Source organism: Humulus lupulus, chromosome 8 (assembly GCF_963169125.1).
Source record: "Humulus lupulus chromosome 8, drHumLupu1.1, whole genome shotgun sequence".
Taxonomy (NCBI): Eukaryota; Viridiplantae; Streptophyta; class Magnoliopsida; order Rosales; family Cannabaceae; genus Humulus; species Humulus lupulus.
The window spans coordinates 75,310,620-75,326,776 of record NC_084800.1 but is presented as its reverse complement, the minus strand read 5'-3'; the positions used below and the strand labels follow the sequence as shown (position 1 = coordinate 75,326,776).

Below are 16,157 nucleotides of genomic sequence, written 5' to 3'. Positions count from 1 at the left end.
TTCTTGATTGATGAAGAGTTTCCTTTTTTAGAAAATGCTGATCCGACAGATGCGATATCGGTGGGGATAGCTCAGACCTGTGTCAGATCAAAACAAGCTCAAAAAGGAAATAATAATTAATGACATTAAGAACCAGTTTCCTGATTTCAATCCTTGAGCTGCACGAAAATATATCAGCAAATAATCCAAAAACAACTTTGGGTAAGTACCGAATATTTGCAATATACTTTGTTTCCTTTATAAACAAAATGAGACAATATATGCTAAATAAGGAAGCACATTATTGACCAAAATTCACACAAAAGGAAAGTGGATTTCCGAAATTTGAAATAAAGGAAACCAAACAATTCCGAAAATTATAATAAAGGAAAACAAATATTTCCGAAAATTATAATAAAAGGAAAACAATTATTTCCGAAAATAATAAAAGGAAACAATTAAATCAACCAATTTATCTTTTAAGAAAAAAGATATTTCTATAAAAATGCCAATTATAGGATTAACAAGTTCGATGATCCATGGAATACCTTCTTATTGTATGTCCACTTATCTTGTTCCTAAGTCGATTTGTGATGAAATGAACAAGATCACTAGAAAGTTATGGTGGTTGGGCAATTTGGATAAGTCTAGATTTCTTGCTCTTGCCAGTTGGGATTCTATTTGCAAACCTAAAGGTTGCATAGGGTTGGGATTTGCGGATACTAATTTTGCTTTTGTATCTAAGCTTGGTTGGACATTGTTTTCGGGTCATGATACTTGTTGGGCTAATGCTCTTAGGAGGAAGTATTGTAAAGATGAAGACCCATGGGTTGCTAAATTGCCTTCGAATGCTTCTTTTTTGGTTAAAGGCATTTGGGGTACCAGAGAGTTCATTAGGAAGAATTCGAGTTTTCTCATAGGAAATGGTTTTTTATCAGCTTCTATTACCAATTCCCCTTGGATGAGCTGTTTAGATTGGGAAGATTATGGGGCTGCCTTCAATCCTTGTGTTGGTAACAATTTGAGAGTGCTTCTCTCCTTAATCCTTATGATGGGAGTTGGAACTTGGAGGCTCTCAAAATTTGGCTTATTCCTCATGTTGCTAAACAGGTGTTTAACTCTCCAAAGTTGGATGCTTCTATGATGGACAAACTTGTTTGGAGGGATGCAGCTAATGGAGAGTTTTCTGTCAAGATGGCTTACAGAAATTTATATAAGGCTCGCTTTCAGGGAGCTCCGGTTATCTGGAAAAAGCTTTGGCAGCCTAATCTTCATCTTCAGCTCAAACTATTCATGTGGAAGATGGCTAGAGATATGCTTCTGCTTGGAGACAAGTTGACAAGTTTATTTGGAGTGCACTCAAATTGCGCTGGGTGTGGGTGGTAATAATCCTGATAACTTTGTTCATTTTTTTTTTTTTGCAATGTGAGGTTGTGAAAATTATTTGGTTGGGTAGTAGTTTATCTATTTGCCATGATTCCAATGATTTCACCTCTGGTTTGGATTTATTAATCTGGTTATTCTCCTCGAATATTCTTAATCATTCATTGGGACTTTCTCAAGATAATGTTGTTTTGTATGTTGCTATTCTGTGCCGTCAAATCTGGGAAGTGAGAAATACGGCCTTCCATTTGGAGAAACTTGAATTACCTCAAGTGATTCTCCACAAGAATAACAATCGTTTCCTTGAGTTTGTCCAGAACAGAGACCAGCAGGAGCTATGTGATAGAGGTCGTGACTAGAGTGCTCCGAATTGGTTGCTGCCGAGACCAGGGAGAATTAGAAACTTCTTGGATTCCTCCTTTAAGAATTGAGCTACTGCAGCTTGAGTCGTGGCTCGTGGGGGTTCCAGCGAAGTTGTTATGCTGGAAACAAGCTACTTGTATGCTCGTTGTCTGTTGGAAGCGGAGCTCAAGGCTTTCATCATTGCTCTCCGGATGGCTGAGAATCAAGGATGGGAGGATGTAGTCTTCATTTCTGATTGCCAACAACTGTGTTCTGGCATCCTGAATGGTGTCTCCCCGGACTAGAGATGTGCTCCAACCTTTCTTCGAGTTTTTTCTCAATTTAAATGCTTAGAACTTCCTGTCTTTTGGATTAAGTAGACATCTTAACTCTGCTGAACTCTTTGGCTTGTTGGGCTAATAGGGACAGAGTATCACCAAACTTTTTGCTGGTTTTTGGTCTTTATAAATTTAGTTTTTGATAAAAAAAAAATCATACTAAAAGTTGCACGGCAAATCCACTAATTGTTCAAATCAAAAACCATTAATGCACGAAATAAAAGAGCGGTGCGCAAGAGAGGGAGGAGCCGCTCAACTTACTCTTGAGTCAAAATCTCGGCCACTCTCTTCTTTGTGTCACAACTCACACTCTCCGCCCGTGCCCTGTCGCCATTCACGCTTCGCCGAGCTTCTTCGCGTCTCCTCGCCACCAGTGGCTCCGCTCTTAAAACAAAACTAATTTATATTATCATCACAATCTCTTCAGTAATGAATAATATGAGGATTAAAAGAGCCCATAAGACGAAATTAATGAATTCAACAATTTAATCCCTTCAAAACAATACACTGTCCCAGTGATCACCTAAATAAAACATCAAATGAGCTGAAAATCAAGAAAGCTATGCAGTCAGATAGCAAAAAGGGCATTGGCCGCATGCTCATCTATTCAAATTGGGCAGCACCAGTATGCATAGTGCTCATCTCTGCGGTTGTTGCTAACAAGACCTCCACACTGTAAGCAAATAAAGCTGCTCCCATCTGAGAATGCATCCAACACAATCTGCATCCTTCCGGATTCAGCCAGTATAGAAGTTCCATGAGCATCGTCGGCGGGCACAACCAACGATTTACCCTCGTAGTAATTAGGCGACACTAGTTCGGATTTTAATGGCTGGGCTTCGGCTATTGCACACTCAGCAAACAATGAGGCTAGCTGATCAGCGGCCGCACTTTGCCGCAATCTACTTTGGTATGACTCACGGGCACGATGCAAGGAGCGAAATACAGCCTCATCCCCACCTTCAGATCTCATTGCCATTACCACCGTTTGGAGGGCTTGAGAAGGCTTCCCCTGGTTGATAAGCTGGCGAGCGAAATTGAGCAAATCCCAAACGGGGTTACCATGGTTGCTGCTGCTGCTGGCATTGGCTGCCATCTCCTCCGCCTGAGCCGCCGTCTCCATCTCCATCTGCGTCAGTTCGGCCTCATTTTGATGATCCATCGTAACACCTGCGCTTTTATTTGCCTTCCTGATATATATATATACAAAATATTTCTAGAAAGAAACTGGATGGATGATTCTAGCGAATTTGGCAACGCCGCGGGCTCTCTTGCCCTTTCTCCCAATCTCTCTCACTCTCTAGGGAATTTGAGAAGTAATTATAGAGAGCAATTTAAGTAATAAAATTACCATCGCACACACGCGAGGTTTGGCGAGGAAAGGAAAGGTAGGTTGGGCAGGGCAGGGCAGGGCAGGTCAGGTGAGTGTGTTGGTGTAACTTGTGATTTTCCAAAAGGACCAATACGGCGCCGTTTTATGCCAAACGAAGGCGTTTCTTCCCAAAGTCAAAGCTGGTAGCCCCTTCACCCCAAAATAATAAAAATAAAAAATAGAAAGGAAAGGAAGGAAACCATGAAAAATTGAATATTTAGACTCAGCTCCGCTCGGCGTTAGCTCTCTAACTGTGAGTTTTTGGGAAAATATAAATACATAAACCATAGCTGACGAATAAACCTTCCTTTTCTCGTCTGAAACCCCCCAACAAATAAAAAATGGTGCTTTCGCGGCTTCGACATCCCGTAATCTCACGGACTCCTGCTCTGTTACGAGCTCGTCTCCTCTCATCTTCATCCTCCAGATCCTTCACTCGGTACTCTTTCTTTCTCTCTCTATCAATACTTTTCGAGTTGTGAATTCGAATAGACCATTTGGTTTAATTGGAACAAATGAATCAAAAAGAAATTGAGTTGGTTTTTAGAATCCGTGTTCAGTCCTGGCAGTTGTTTATTGTTGTCGTAGTTGTTGTGGCAATTGTTGGATTTGATCGAGTTAGTATTGGGAGGATTAGTGTTTTGAGATTTGTTTTTTTGGGGTCACCGAAATGGGCTAATTTTGATGATCAACTTTATAGCTGTGGCTAGGGGAGTTATGGTTATAATTGCAGTTGCAATTCTGTTATGCTGCTATTTTGTATTTAATAGAATTGAAATGTGTGTTTCGGTTCATAGAAAAGAGATTGAGTAATGGAATTTGCCCATTTTATTAATTTAGGAGGGTGTTACTTTAGTTGCTCCTCTTATATGGTCCTTAGTATATGTTTCAGTGGAGCAGTTTCATTTAGATACTGAGAATGTAGGACCCTTCGAGTAAGACTTTCTTGATTAAATTCCAGAATGCAGTCTCTTACAAATTTCCTGGTACATTTCCTAGTCAGGACCTTTTAAATTAGCTTAGTAATCATATAACTTTTTCTAGTGATGAATGACCAGAACTGAACATGCTGGTAAATTGATGATAGTATTGGTTGCAACTTTTCTTGAGACTTTGTTCAACCTTTTAACTATAAATTATATATTCTTGATATCCTACATGGCCATTCCACAAATCTAGAAATTTCTCCGTTTTGTAATGTTGAAATCAAATTTGGGGTACATTAGCTTTCAGGAGAAAACAAAACTACTTATGTCCTTGACGTACAGTTTCATGTAATTATGCTGTTAAAGTAAACCTCAGTTGTGTTTTATCTTGAATGTATCTTGATTGCGTACTAATCTTTCTGCCGCAGTTCATGTTTTTAACATGTATTACCTGTGTCGTCTTACTGAGATTTAGCTTTTCAATAAATAGAATACTATAGTTGATGTGTTTTCATTTATTTAGGCTGACTATACTTTTCTGGATAATTGGACTTTGACATTGTTGCACCAATGCTTGCTGAATACGACATTAATAACCTCAACTTTTTGTTTTCTCTGGTGCAGAAGTTGCAGTGCGCCAAATTCTATTGTGGGTGATCAGAACACTGTGCAAAGGTTTTTTTTTTCATTATCACCTTTCTATTTGTCCATGGTTGAAAAAAATCAGATTATGCTTCTTTGCTTGCTTCCATTACATGTGTATTCACCTTCTGGGGACTTCTACTTGGAAATTTATTGTGAGTAGGGATTTGCTTTTTACAAATTAGCTTTTACTTGTAATAAGTTTTGCAATCTAGTTTTTTGTAAATATTTTCTACAATTTTGTTTTATCTATATATACATAATTATTTTGATTTGATTAATAATGTTTAATTTTTTTTTAAAGTTGAATTAAACGACATTTAAGGATGTCATCCTCGTAACCAACTTTTTCAAACAGTTATAGCAACCCTTAAACAAGTTTGGTTTAAGCTTGTGGTGGCATTTTTCTCTGTATCTACAAACAATTATTTTTTCATCGTAATTTTGTAGTTTTCTCTACTTTTTATTTATCTTGTAAGTGCATATATTCAATATAAACTTCTCTGTACTACAACCTATTTAAGGTCTTGCTTGGCTGTTTTGGTGGATTTAGTTTAGATTAATATAGCTTTCATTTTGTACGTTTATCTTTTTCTTACCTTTTCCACATCTTTACATATATAAGATTGATCAGGCCCACGTCTTTGTTCACGCTTGGCAGAGTTCAGGGTGTATCTTTTAATTACAAGGTTAGTACATCACATTATTTTGAATAAGCATATTTGAATACTAGTTTCTCATCTAACCCTATTATAAATTTCAGCAATGGATTGGTGTCAAGCACTTCTCAAGTGCAGGTATGATTTATCCATTTAGTGATTATATATATATTTATAATTATTCAATTAAGCTTTACCTTTGGGATTCGTGGCTTTGTGTCTTAAAAGATTACACCTTTATCCATCTTTGCTACCCTTGATTTCAAAGTAACTAATTATCCTCTAGGTTGGAGCTTCTGTGAGAAACAGGGATTTAAAATTGAATCTCTTCATTTTAATGTGCAATTTTTCATGCTTTTAATCCAATTTTTATTAGAAAGTTAATTATTAATACAGATCCTTCACATCAAGTGCTTGGGATGCCTGCATTGTCTCCTACAATGGTAAGCATGTGATTGGAGAAATTGTACAGAACATATTTTTCAATTTTCTTCTTGTTTTGTCTCCAATAAACTTAGGTGCCTACTTGTTACTTTTTTGTAGAATCAAGGTAACATTGCAAGGTGGAGGAAGAAAGAAGGAGATAAGGTTAGTGACTTATACCTCTATAGACCAGTAGGGTTATGTATACCTTTGTTTTTGTTTTAGCAAAACTGTGTAAATTTATAGGAGCTTCCACAAAAGATAAAATAAAACTACTCTGTAATGCCTATCTTATCAGTAATTTCTGTTTCCCTTATTATTGATATAACAGATTGAAGTGGGCGATGTACTATGTGAAATCGAAACTGATAAAGCTACTCTTGAGTTTGAAAGTCTAGAAGAAGGGTAATGTGATCAATAACATTCATGATACTATTACTATGGGGTGATACATTGTCCAGTAACACATTCCGGATCTGCTCTGTTTGGCTTTAAGAATGAAAGCATTTTTGTTTTTTCACATAAAATATCTTTTAGTGTATATAGCCCCCCAATTATATTTATTATTTTCCATTGATATTGTTCCATTTAAGATTTTACTATAAAGCAGAGAATTACTCAACCCATTCCAAATATATGATCCTTTAATCATTTTTTCTTTTGTTTTTGGATGATTCACCAGATTTCTTGCTAAGATACTGGTGCCAGAAGGTTCAAAGGATGTACCTGTGGGACAACCTATTGCAATAACGGTAGTGCATAATCCTTCATTGATGTTTATATTTAATTTTATGATGGATTTTTTGTTTGATTCTTCAACAAGTCCATATTTCGTACACCATATTGTATTGTGTAATAATATACTAAAATAATATAATACAGTGGTTATAAATGTGTTACAAGACATGTATAGATCATATTACATTTGGTATAGCATCTTATTTAATGTATTGTACAGTTTTGCCAACCACCACTTACAAACCTAACTTTAACCTCAAAAGTCGAAGTGCCTGAAGTTAGAATAGAGAATAAGAATGAGGAGTAAGAAAAGAAAGAGAATGAGAAAAGTAAATGATGAGAGAGAAAATTAAATGATGGGAGGAAAAATCAGTAGAAAATGAGAGAGATATTCAAAAGAGAATAAGGAAGATGAAATTAAGAGGGCAAGAATGAGAGAAATTGAAGTGTGGAAGAATGGAAAGAGAGTGATAGTAAGGATTTGATAAGCCTCCACTATGCCTTACTTATGTAAGGTGCAATATGAGATAGGCCAAGAGCGTGTGTCAAGTTTGTGAGCAGGGGCATTGTGAGAATCGTATTGATCAACTGTGAGTATTATATGGCCTGGCTGTTTTCGTTTATGGCTTGGAGGCTTTTATTGGACGAGTTGACTTTGAGTTTATAACAGAGAAAAATCTGTTAGAGGGGTATGAAATATGAATATTGTTGTGTGTTTTGGTCACTGAGCTCAGCTTTGGGAGAGTTCCAGGTCAAATTCATGAGGGAGTAGAATTGAAATTTGGAGAGAAAAGGTTCAGTATGCAATCTATTACTCTGCCATACGCTCGTTTTTTGGAATATAATTTAATACAACATCCACCATATTATGTCTAAGAATCGTTTTAAGTCATAAGATACTAGATTGCGGCCAATCATAGTCTTGTCTTAAAAAGTAACACAGTACAACACATAATATGGTGTATCAAACATGCCCTGAATTTCTATATATATATATATATATATATTATATATTTTGCTAACAGTGACAAGTTCTCTTTTCCGTCCCATTTTGTTTTACTTATATTCCTACATATTTTTGGTTAAGTCTTGTCTATTCTCTTCTACTCACTTCTTATTTGAGAAATTTATAATCAATTCCTTCTTTATGGTCTAAAACTTTACTAATTGCTACAGTAATTTGATGTTGGTAAACACTAACTTATGTGCATTTACAAGGTTGAAGACCAAGATGATATTCAAAACATCCCTGCATCTGTAGCAGGAGGATCTGAGATTAAAGGGGAGATATCATCTAATCAAGATGTCAAGAATGAGGACAAGGCTCAAGAAACAAGTTCTGTGAAGATAAATACATCTGATCTTCCTCCACATATTCTTCTTGAAATGCCAGCTTTATCCCCAACAATGGTGACATTTAATTACTTTGTTTGTAATTTTTTTATTTTTAATTGTTGTTCCTTTGACAGAAGCTTAAGGCAATTGTGTTTTCCTACAGAACCAAGGGAATATTGCTAAATGGAGAAAGAAGGAAGGAGACAAGGTTTGTTAATCTTAGTGTGATGTGTTCAGTCAGCCTACTTTTGAAACAACTTTTACATCTGGACAAATCAATTGGTAAACATTTATGTGATTTTCTTATTCTTAATTACATAATTAAACAGATTGAAGTGGGGGATGTGGTATGTGAGATAGAGACTGATAAAGCAACCCTTGAATTTGAATGTCTTGAAGAAGGGTAATGTTCTTTCCTTATGCTAATCTCCTTTGTTGAGCAGCACATAAACTTCCATTTCTGTTAATTATGTTAGTTACTACATCTTTTATATAGTCTAGATTACAATTTTTTGTTCATTGTAAAAATATCTACGAAGAAAGTTTCTTCTCAACAAATAATCAATGTCTTAGATGGTATAATTGTTATGTCAAACTTGCTTTCTTACTAACTATATTGTTGCGCAAGTGAGATTTTTAAAACATGCAAATCTTTTTTCGTTTTTTTTTTCTCAACTTCTTGGTTTACATGGTATTGTAACCCTCTCTTTTTCACTCTTAAACTTGGGAGTCTAATTGTAATAATTTTTTTTCTTCGAATGTGTTTTAGGCACAATGTGATCCAGAAGTTTATTAATTGTATACTTTTGAGAGGATTATCATAAACTTTGGGTGAAATGTTTGTTTTAGGTACTTGGCTAAAATACTAGTGCCTGAAGGTTCAAAAGACGTGCCTGTGGGACAACCAATTGCAGTAACAGTAAGTGAATAACAATTGTAGAACTGTTTGACCTGGTTACTTTTTTATGAAAATTATTGTAAAGCTGAAAAATCATAAAATTACAGTAAGGTGATATATTTATCGTCTGTTTAGTTTAACTTACAGCTGATTATTGTACTAAATTGTAAACTGGCTGATCTATTGAACTTTACTCCTTGTTTGAGACATTTATTAGAATGGTGTAATGCAAATCACATAAAAACTAAACCATTGGTTCTTTGGTCAGGTCGAGGATCTAGCCGATTTGGAATCTGTAAAAAACTCCGTAAGCAGTGGTTCATCTGTAAAGGAGGAAAAGCCAATCCATCATGATGTTAGGAAAGAAACCGGAGCACAAAAAACCTCGGTTAAAAGAGTTAGTCCATCTGCAAAGTTGCTGATTATAGAACATGGGTTGGACATTTCATTATTGGAGGCATCAGGTTCTCTTGGTACATTATTGAAAGGCGATGTTTTAGCTGCAATCAAGTCAGGAGTAGGATCTACTAAAACTTCATCAAAAGAAAAGACATCATTGGCTCCTCAAAGTCATCAAAATCAAACTCCCCGAGCACCACCACCAGAGTCAAGTTCTTACTCCGAAAAGCCAGATTCATTTGAAGATTTTCCTAACAGTCAAGTTCGAAAGGTAGGTTTCATGTCACTGGGCAGGTTCTTAGAATACCCTTTTATTTATTTGTTATTGCTACTGTTATTATTTTGGCAAAATTATAAAATAGACAATAGGAAAGCACAAAATGCTCATCCTGTAAAATGACCAACAGCTATTTGTGTGTAGTTGCTTGCTGCAAAATCTTGAATAATTAGTATGGGTCTATTGCCTGCCATTTTATAAAAAGAAAGCACCAGAGAGGGAAAACAACAGAATTAATCGTGGGATGAGTTAAAATTTTATGGCAAGAGTTATTAAAAGTACTAAGAATGATCTCTTACTTTTCAAAGTGAAGGTTCCATCCTTCCCAAATTAAAAAAAATAATGATAATTTTTCATAATGACCAGGATAGGATCTCAGGTAACGTAGGCAATGTTCCAGGAAAATAAAAGTAGGAGCTAAGATAACCATTATAATAATGATTAATAAGATTTTAGATCAAGTTCAGGGTGGAGCTGACATATTTTCGACTAGCTTTTCTTATTGCATATCAAACTCATCACAGTACGTGATAAAATTCTAAATACAGTTATCCCAATTTAGTTAGAGGGGTTTACAACCTTATGTTTGCTGGTACTTCAAAGTAGCTTTATAATATTATGTTGCACAAGTAGCAGTTCACTATTATGCTGCTGTAAGATCTGTAAAAAAAATTATTGTCATTTTTATAATTTTTTTTTCAGGTGATTGCTAAAAGATTGTTGGAATCAAAACAAAATACACCACACTTGTATTTATCATCAGGTTATAATACTCTTTGGTCTAGTATACATTCGTAGATGTAGATTAGTCCGTCTATAACATTCTTGTTTATAACTTGACCATCAGATGTTCTTCTGGATCCTCTTCTTTCACTTAGAAAAGATCTTAAAGGTATGCACCATAACTCTCTATTTTACTTAGTTTTACTGACATTCTTTGAGCTCGGGGATCATATATTCTCTCTGTTCTCTTAACTACAGAGAAGCATGATGTCAAAGTTTCAGTGAATGATATTGTGATTAAAGCTGTAGCTGTTGCGTTAAGAAATGTACCAGAAGCAAATGGTAATTACGTATCAGCAATATTTAAAAGATTATTTTTAAATAAATATATGTAGGGAAATTCTAGAATTGGGGTGTGACTTTAACTCCTACCGATAGGGTTTTCTCTATTTTCTGTACACGGAGAAATTATAACTCAAACTTTTTGTATATGATGGTGTACATTGTAGTTATAGCAAACATCCCACTAGTTTTTATGAAATTCTGAATAATTTACGATGCCGAAATTAAAATTTAAATAATAAGCTACACGCATACATATTTTTTTTATACGCGTGTAAAACAGATTGTTTGAACTCTAATTTTGGCACCGTAAATTATTCAAAATTTCTTGAAAACTGGTGGGATGTCTGATATAATACACTATCGTATAAAAAAAATTAAGGTTATAATTGCTCCAAGGGCTGAAAACAGAAAAGACCTCCTGGTAGGGGTTAAAGTGACAACCTTGCTATAGAATTGCCTTGTATGTATTAGTTACTATTTCTTTTGCAAGTCTGAAACTGACTTCCTTTTCTGTGAAAGTCCAATTATATAATTTTGTTATACATGGCAGCTTACTGGAATGCTGAGAAAGGAGAGGTCATTCCGTGCGATTCTGTTGATATATCAATTGCAGTGGCCACAGAGAAGGTAATTTGTCAGTATTATTAGTTAAGACTTGAGAGCTTATCCAGCATCAATCACATTATAGTCAGTACATTGCTACAGGGTTTGATGACTCCAATAGTGAGGAATGCAGACCAAAAGACTATATCAGCCATCTCGCTAGAGGTATGTTGTCAGTAATATTAGTAATTTACTGCCACAAACAATTTCTTGTTCTTTTTGCTGTCATTCTTTTCCGCAGTGAGAGATAAAAGACAGCTAGGATGAACTAAGATTATGAAGCATTTAGTTTTTTATATTTATGTAAATGATCTTTCATGTGTCTTAAAGTTATAAGATAGCTTTAGGAATTCAAAGGTAGTAGAGCAAATATAGGGAGTAGAAAACCATACGTTTTTCTGGATTCTATGCTCAGTATTCAACAAAATTTACATCATTTGGACTCAGGTCAAGGAACTAGCTGAAAAGGCTCGAATGGGAAAGCTTAAGCCACATGAATTCCAAGGCGGAACTTTCAGGTGAATTTGTGTTGGTTGTATTCTCTTATTTGTCTCCTTTTGTTTGTGGCAACAATGACAAATCTCTAAATCTTCTTTATGCAGCATTTCAAACTTGGGAATGTTTCCCGTGGACCAGTTTTGTGCAATTATAAACCCACCACAGGTTAGCTTTACAAATGTATTTAGTAATATATCTTCTAGCCCTTGTTATTTCTTCATTTAAGTCAACTGATGAGGAATTGCTGTTGGTGTACACTGTACAATGCTTTCATCTTTCAACTTGTGCAGTCTGGTATCCTTGCTGTAGGCAGAGGCAACAAAGTTGTAGAGCCAGTTATCGGGAGTGACGGTAAGATGGTTGCTTATTATTACTTGCAATCAAATATTTTAGGCATAAAGGATTTGGCTAATGTAACTTTTCTTTCTTTTTTCCACCTAGGAATTGAGATAGCTGCAGCTGTCACCAAAATGAATATGACATTGTCAGCTGATCATCGTGTTTTTGATGGCAAAGTTGGAGGTACATAATGCTAGATTTGTTAGTCACAATTAGTTGTTAGCGTATACTTGAATATTTGTTCACTTGCTTTCATGATTCCATTTTCATTTATAACCTTCAATTTTGACTGTATGCTAGGCTGCGTTATGGACCATAACCTTGAGGGTGTAATACAAAATTTATTTTCATCAGACCCCAGACTAAGTTTTGTTGACAGTGAATCTATGTTTTCTTGTTCATATCGCACTTGGTAGTCAAAATAGTCAACTATAAAGTGAAAGAACCCTTAACCTTGAGGGACTAGTTGAGCGGCTTGTGGTTTGCCATTTCGGGCTTCCATTCTTCAATCTCACGCAACTAGAGTATAGCCAGGAGCTCCACGCTCCCAAAGATTGTAGGGTTAGGAAAGCTGGTGCTCGAGTTGGCTGAACAACTAGTGTTTCAAAATTTAGCTTCCTAGGCAGATTTGGGAACTTATTAGATGATTCAGAAGAAGAGAAACTAAGACTATAAATTTAGTATAAAATTAGTTCAATCTTGTTCGTATTCACACAACTTTCTAACGAAGATCTTGCAATCTATTTTACAGGTGCATTCCTCTCAGCCTTAAGTTCAAACTTCAGCGACATTAGACGGCTTCTTTTGTGAGAAGCACATCAATTTTAGTTTGAAATTGCAAGAGAGCAATAACGGTAACGGGAGTTTACTTTAAAAACCGACTCAACATTTGCGGAGTCTCATTTTTTTTCCTGAAACTTCCTTGGCTTCAACGTTTGCATTTGTTGTGCCAAATTGTTTTTCTAAAACTCAGTTGGTGCATCAAATTCAGACTGTGATAACACAAATCAATAACAATGCTGATTGATTGTTTCAAAGTTTTGTATATTTTTTTATTCCATGTCTCACTTTTGAACAAGGGAGAGAATGTACCCAAAATGCACAGGAAAAACCAATATCAATAAATTTATTTCCCATTCATGTGAGCTCTGTCTTGTGTTTTTTGTTTTGGTTATACGGCTGGCATCTTTGCTTTTATGTCAAACGTCGAAACAATTATGAATACCACTTGACCAACATTAATCAGTGACGACCTCCTGTATCAACAAAAATTGTGGAATTTAATTATACCATTTAAAAAAAATGATAATCAACAAAAATCCGCCAATTAGCTGTCGTTATTTTAATTTTAATTATTAACTGTATATAAAATAAACTAGTGAAATTTATTGGTTGAATGGTGTCATTAGCAATACTCCTTGAATAATGGAAAACAGAGGCATTGAGGGTAGTGGAAATTTTGCTGCGTTCTTCAGTTTTTTCATAGTTGAAAACATTACCTTGGAAAACAAGAAAGATATATTTTAAATAGCAGCCTCCACCATACCAAATAAGAAATAACTTCGGTCCCCAATCTCTTGTTCCAAGAAATCTATGAAAGTTCACAAGGTAAAAAAATGGTGGCACTTGACATTGTCATCTTTATAATTACAATTTCATTCTAGAAATAAATAATCACAAAATTTCCTTGTGAACCTGAAATAACAAAGCTGTTATAAGAAGCAAAAGAACTAAACATTTTAATTTCGCTGTTAAACTTCAAAAATATTGGGAACAAAAGAGGGTCATTGGAGGGTGCTCTCTTTGAAAGCCAGTGGTTCATACCATTGAGGGCCAAAGCCAGCAGCTTTTCTAGCCTCTTCATTGAAAGGAGGCTTCAATGGTCCCCTGAAGTATGATCTTACTATAGAATGGAACTTTTTTATTACTTCTTCATTCTCCTCTCTTGCTTCACTTCCAACTTCACCCTCTTGAGATGCCAAACTATCTGGACGTGAAGGAGTTGGAGACCTCAGGCAGAGATACTTGAACCATTTGACTCCAGCTGCACAGTGGGTGACCTCTTCAGGATAAACCACGCTCTCAAGTAGATCAGCTGTTTCATTGTCACCTCCATTGCGAAATCGACTGATAGTGGTTGGTAAAACATCAAGTCCTCTTGCCTGTGTTCAAATCCCAGTGATAAATATTCATGTATAAAAGATTCTGTAACTTTTTCACGTACAAATTAATAACAGCCCTCATAAATCAAAGCATCTAAAAGCAAAAACCATCCATCATTGAAAACAATTTTCCAAAAGTTTTTTTAACCAGAAAAACTTCATTGTCATTATAAAAATGTAAGAATACATCCGATTTGAAATGAGTCCATCATCCTTAGACTGAGATATATATATATATATGTGTGTGTGACATGTACAAAGTGCACAATGAATCTAGCTTAATCACCTACAAAGAGAACTCCTAATAGAAGTAGTTTTCCATCTTTTTCAAGCTCATATTTAGATTTCAACTTCCATCTCACAAATATCATGCTTGAAAAATCTCACATTGAGCCAACTATATGCTAACTGAACAAAGTATTAAGAAACATGCCTACTCAACCCTAGTAGGTTATTATCCATATTCTAGTTAAAGAAACTATTCATTCTTGCTTTCTTGGTATTTCAATAAGCTAACCTCCATCGAGGACATGTACTATAATTATGTCACAATCTGAACTTTCATCATTAATCCTTTCTAGATCCAAATCAATGTAACTCCACATTTTGACATGAGAGACTAAAACGGAAAGTACGAACCCCGAGACATTAGTTTGTGGTTTGCTCTCAATGATTGAGATTCAACTCTTTATGGCCAACTACAAGTTTCATTTTTTTCTAAAGATTCTAGGACTAGCTGGCCTCCAATTTTGAATTCGAGCCCACTAAGCAAGTTTGAGCAATTTTTTTGAATATATCTATACTTTAATTATAGCAAAAAGAAAGAATGTTTCTAATGAAGCACACCTCATGGACGCAATGCTCTACTGCTAGACGTGCCAGCAGATCCTTGGAAGTGGAAGTGGCAGAGTCCCAAAGGCCATCGTGAGCTGGTAAAGCTCCATAGTAAGACCCCAGTTCCTTGAGCCTTGCTGCAAGGAGAGTAAAGTGCCGACCTTCATCCTGAGCCACCTTAACAAAATCCGTGAAAAACTCTCTCGGCATCACCTCTTGCTTACCAAAGCGAGCAATAATATCCTACAAAATGAATACTAACATAAAAACTTCATACAATAGACAGATGAAAATAACAAACAAATAAAACGGTGCATCCAAAGTTTATAAGTTAAATGAAGTAACAAGACTTAAACTGGCAAGCAATCCCAAGCTTTTCTGATAAAAAATGCTCAATTTTCTTCCCACTACCATATGCAAAAGTGTTTTACATGTGAGCTCTTAAGTAACCTTTACAGAATCCAACAAAAAATAAAAACTTTTCCAACCAAGTCTCCCATAAACACTATAAGAGAAAATGAAAGAGTACCCAAGACAAGTCAATTGCCCAGCTTTCAGTATGGGTAAGGCTATGAACTATGGCCTGTCTGCTCTGCAAGCTCCCAGCTTTCCCAAGCTTCGGCATAAGGCTTGGGGACACCAGCTTAACCTATACGCAAAATTCACTCACTCAGGCATTTTATCAAACAATACCCAGATAAGAAATTACCATTGATTAAAAATAGTAAATAAGTAAATAAAAGCCTACGTCGGAGAGCCTGGCGGGTCGATCCGGTACGGCCATATCTACAGTTGGGTCGTACGGACGAGTAATGTCTCCTTGAAGCCATCGAGAGGCAGCCGAATCGCCAAGTCGGGCCTTCTCAAATGGGTCAGCCGTGTTGAGAACTTGGAGCGCCGCTTCCACCAACGTCTCCTCCTTCACACTCATCTCTCTGCCTG

At 35.9% G+C, this 16,157-nt stretch overlaps 3 protein-coding genes and 1 long non-coding RNA gene across 7 annotated transcripts; 2 read left to right on the top strand and 2 right to left on the bottom strand.

Moving 5' to 3' along the window:
- The first annotated feature begins 510 nt into the window (after window positions 1-510).
- Window positions 511-2,060, top strand: LOC133797841 (uncharacterized). Its single transcript, XR_009875721.1, has 2 exons — window positions 511-1,361; window positions 1,680-2,060. It is a non-coding gene; the product is annotated as an uncharacterized LOC133797841 (long non-coding RNA).
- Window positions 2,061-2,464: 404 nt separating this feature from the next.
- LOC133797840 (uncharacterized) lies at window positions 2,465-3,465 on the bottom strand. The gene has a single exon (XM_062235920.1). The coding sequence runs from the start codon at window positions 3,202-3,204 to the stop codon at window positions 2,650-2,652; it is 555 nt and encodes a 184-aa protein (XP_062091904.1). The 5' UTR covers window positions 3,205-3,465; the 3' UTR covers window positions 2,465-2,649.
- A 119-nt stretch (window positions 3,466-3,584) lies between these two features.
- On the top strand, window positions 3,585-13,364 carry LOC133797835 (dihydrolipoyllysine-residue acetyltransferase component 1 of pyruvate dehydrogenase complex, mitochondrial). 3 transcript variants are annotated; one of them, XM_062235914.1, is made up of 23 exons: window positions 3,588-3,853; window positions 4,965-5,015; window positions 5,617-5,671; window positions 5,746-5,779; window positions 6,038-6,084; window positions 6,185-6,229; window positions 6,396-6,469; window positions 6,747-6,816; window positions 8,021-8,212; window positions 8,301-8,345; window positions 8,467-8,540; window positions 8,987-9,056; window positions 9,304-9,705; window positions 10,414-10,474; window positions 10,559-10,603; window positions 10,693-10,776; window positions 11,330-11,406; window positions 11,485-11,547; window positions 11,830-11,900; window positions 11,985-12,045; window positions 12,171-12,231; window positions 12,322-12,402; window positions 12,971-13,364. In XM_062235914.1, the coding sequence occupies exons 1-23, from the start codon at window positions 3,756-3,758 to the stop codon at window positions 13,027-13,029; spliced, it is 1,920 nt and encodes a 639-aa protein (XP_062091898.1). In that variant the 5' UTR covers window positions 3,588-3,755; the 3' UTR covers window positions 13,030-13,364. The 3 variants fall into 3 exon arrangements, 2 of the variants coding, with proteins under 2 accessions (XP_062091898.1, XP_062091897.1); XM_062235913.1 differs by having other exon boundaries at window positions 5,608-5,671; XR_009875719.1 differs by lacking the exons at window positions 11,985-12,045; window positions 12,171-12,231; window positions 12,322-12,402; window positions 12,971-13,364 and having other exon boundaries at window positions 3,585-3,853; window positions 5,608-5,671; window positions 11,468-11,547; window positions 11,830-11,881.
- Window positions 13,247-16,146, bottom strand: LOC133797839 (uncharacterized). 2 transcript variants are annotated; one of them, XM_062235918.1, is made up of 5 exons: window positions 15,964-16,146; window positions 15,745-15,864; window positions 15,228-15,458; window positions 14,044-14,381; window positions 13,247-13,475 (listed from the first exon to the last, which is right to left on the bottom strand). In XM_062235918.1, exons 1-5 carry the CDS (start codon window positions 16,144-16,146, stop codon window positions 13,391-13,393), a joined length of 957 nt encoding a protein of 318 aa, XP_062091902.1. In that variant the 3' UTR covers window positions 13,247-13,390. The 2 variants fall into 2 exon arrangements, with proteins under 2 accessions (XP_062091902.1, XP_062091903.1); XM_062235919.1 differs by lacking the exon at window positions 13,247-13,475 and having other exon boundaries at window positions 13,770-14,381.
- Between the last annotated feature and the right edge of the window lie 11 nt (window positions 16,147-16,157).

Coding starts and splice junctions, on each gene's coding strand:
- LOC133797840 (XM_062235920.1), bottom strand. CDS start 3,204: ATGGATCATCAAAATGAGGCCGAACTGACGCAGATGGAGATGGAGACG.
- LOC133797839 (XM_062235918.1), bottom strand. CDS start 16,146: ATGAGTGTGAAGGAGGAGACGTTGGTGGAAGCGGCGCTCCAAGTTCTC. Junction 15,459..15,744: donor GGGCAATTGACTTGTCTTGG/GTACTCTTTCAT, acceptor TTCATTTTGTAG/GATATTATTGCTCGCTTTGG. Junction 13,476..14,043: donor GCTGGCTTTGGCCCTCAATG/GTATGAACCACT, acceptor TTGTTGATACAG/GAGGTCGTCACTGATTAATG.
- LOC133797835 (XM_062235913.1), top strand. CDS start 3,756: ATGGTGCTTTCGCGGCTTCGACATCCCGTAATCTCACGGACTCCTGCT. Junction 6,085..6,184: donor CTGCATTGTCTCCTACAATG/GTAAGCATGTGA, acceptor ACTTTTTTGTAG/AATCAAGGTAACATTGCAAG. Junction 6,817..8,020: donor GACAACCTATTGCAATAACG/GTAGTGCATAAT, acceptor TGCATTTACAAG/GTTGAAGACCAAGATGATAT.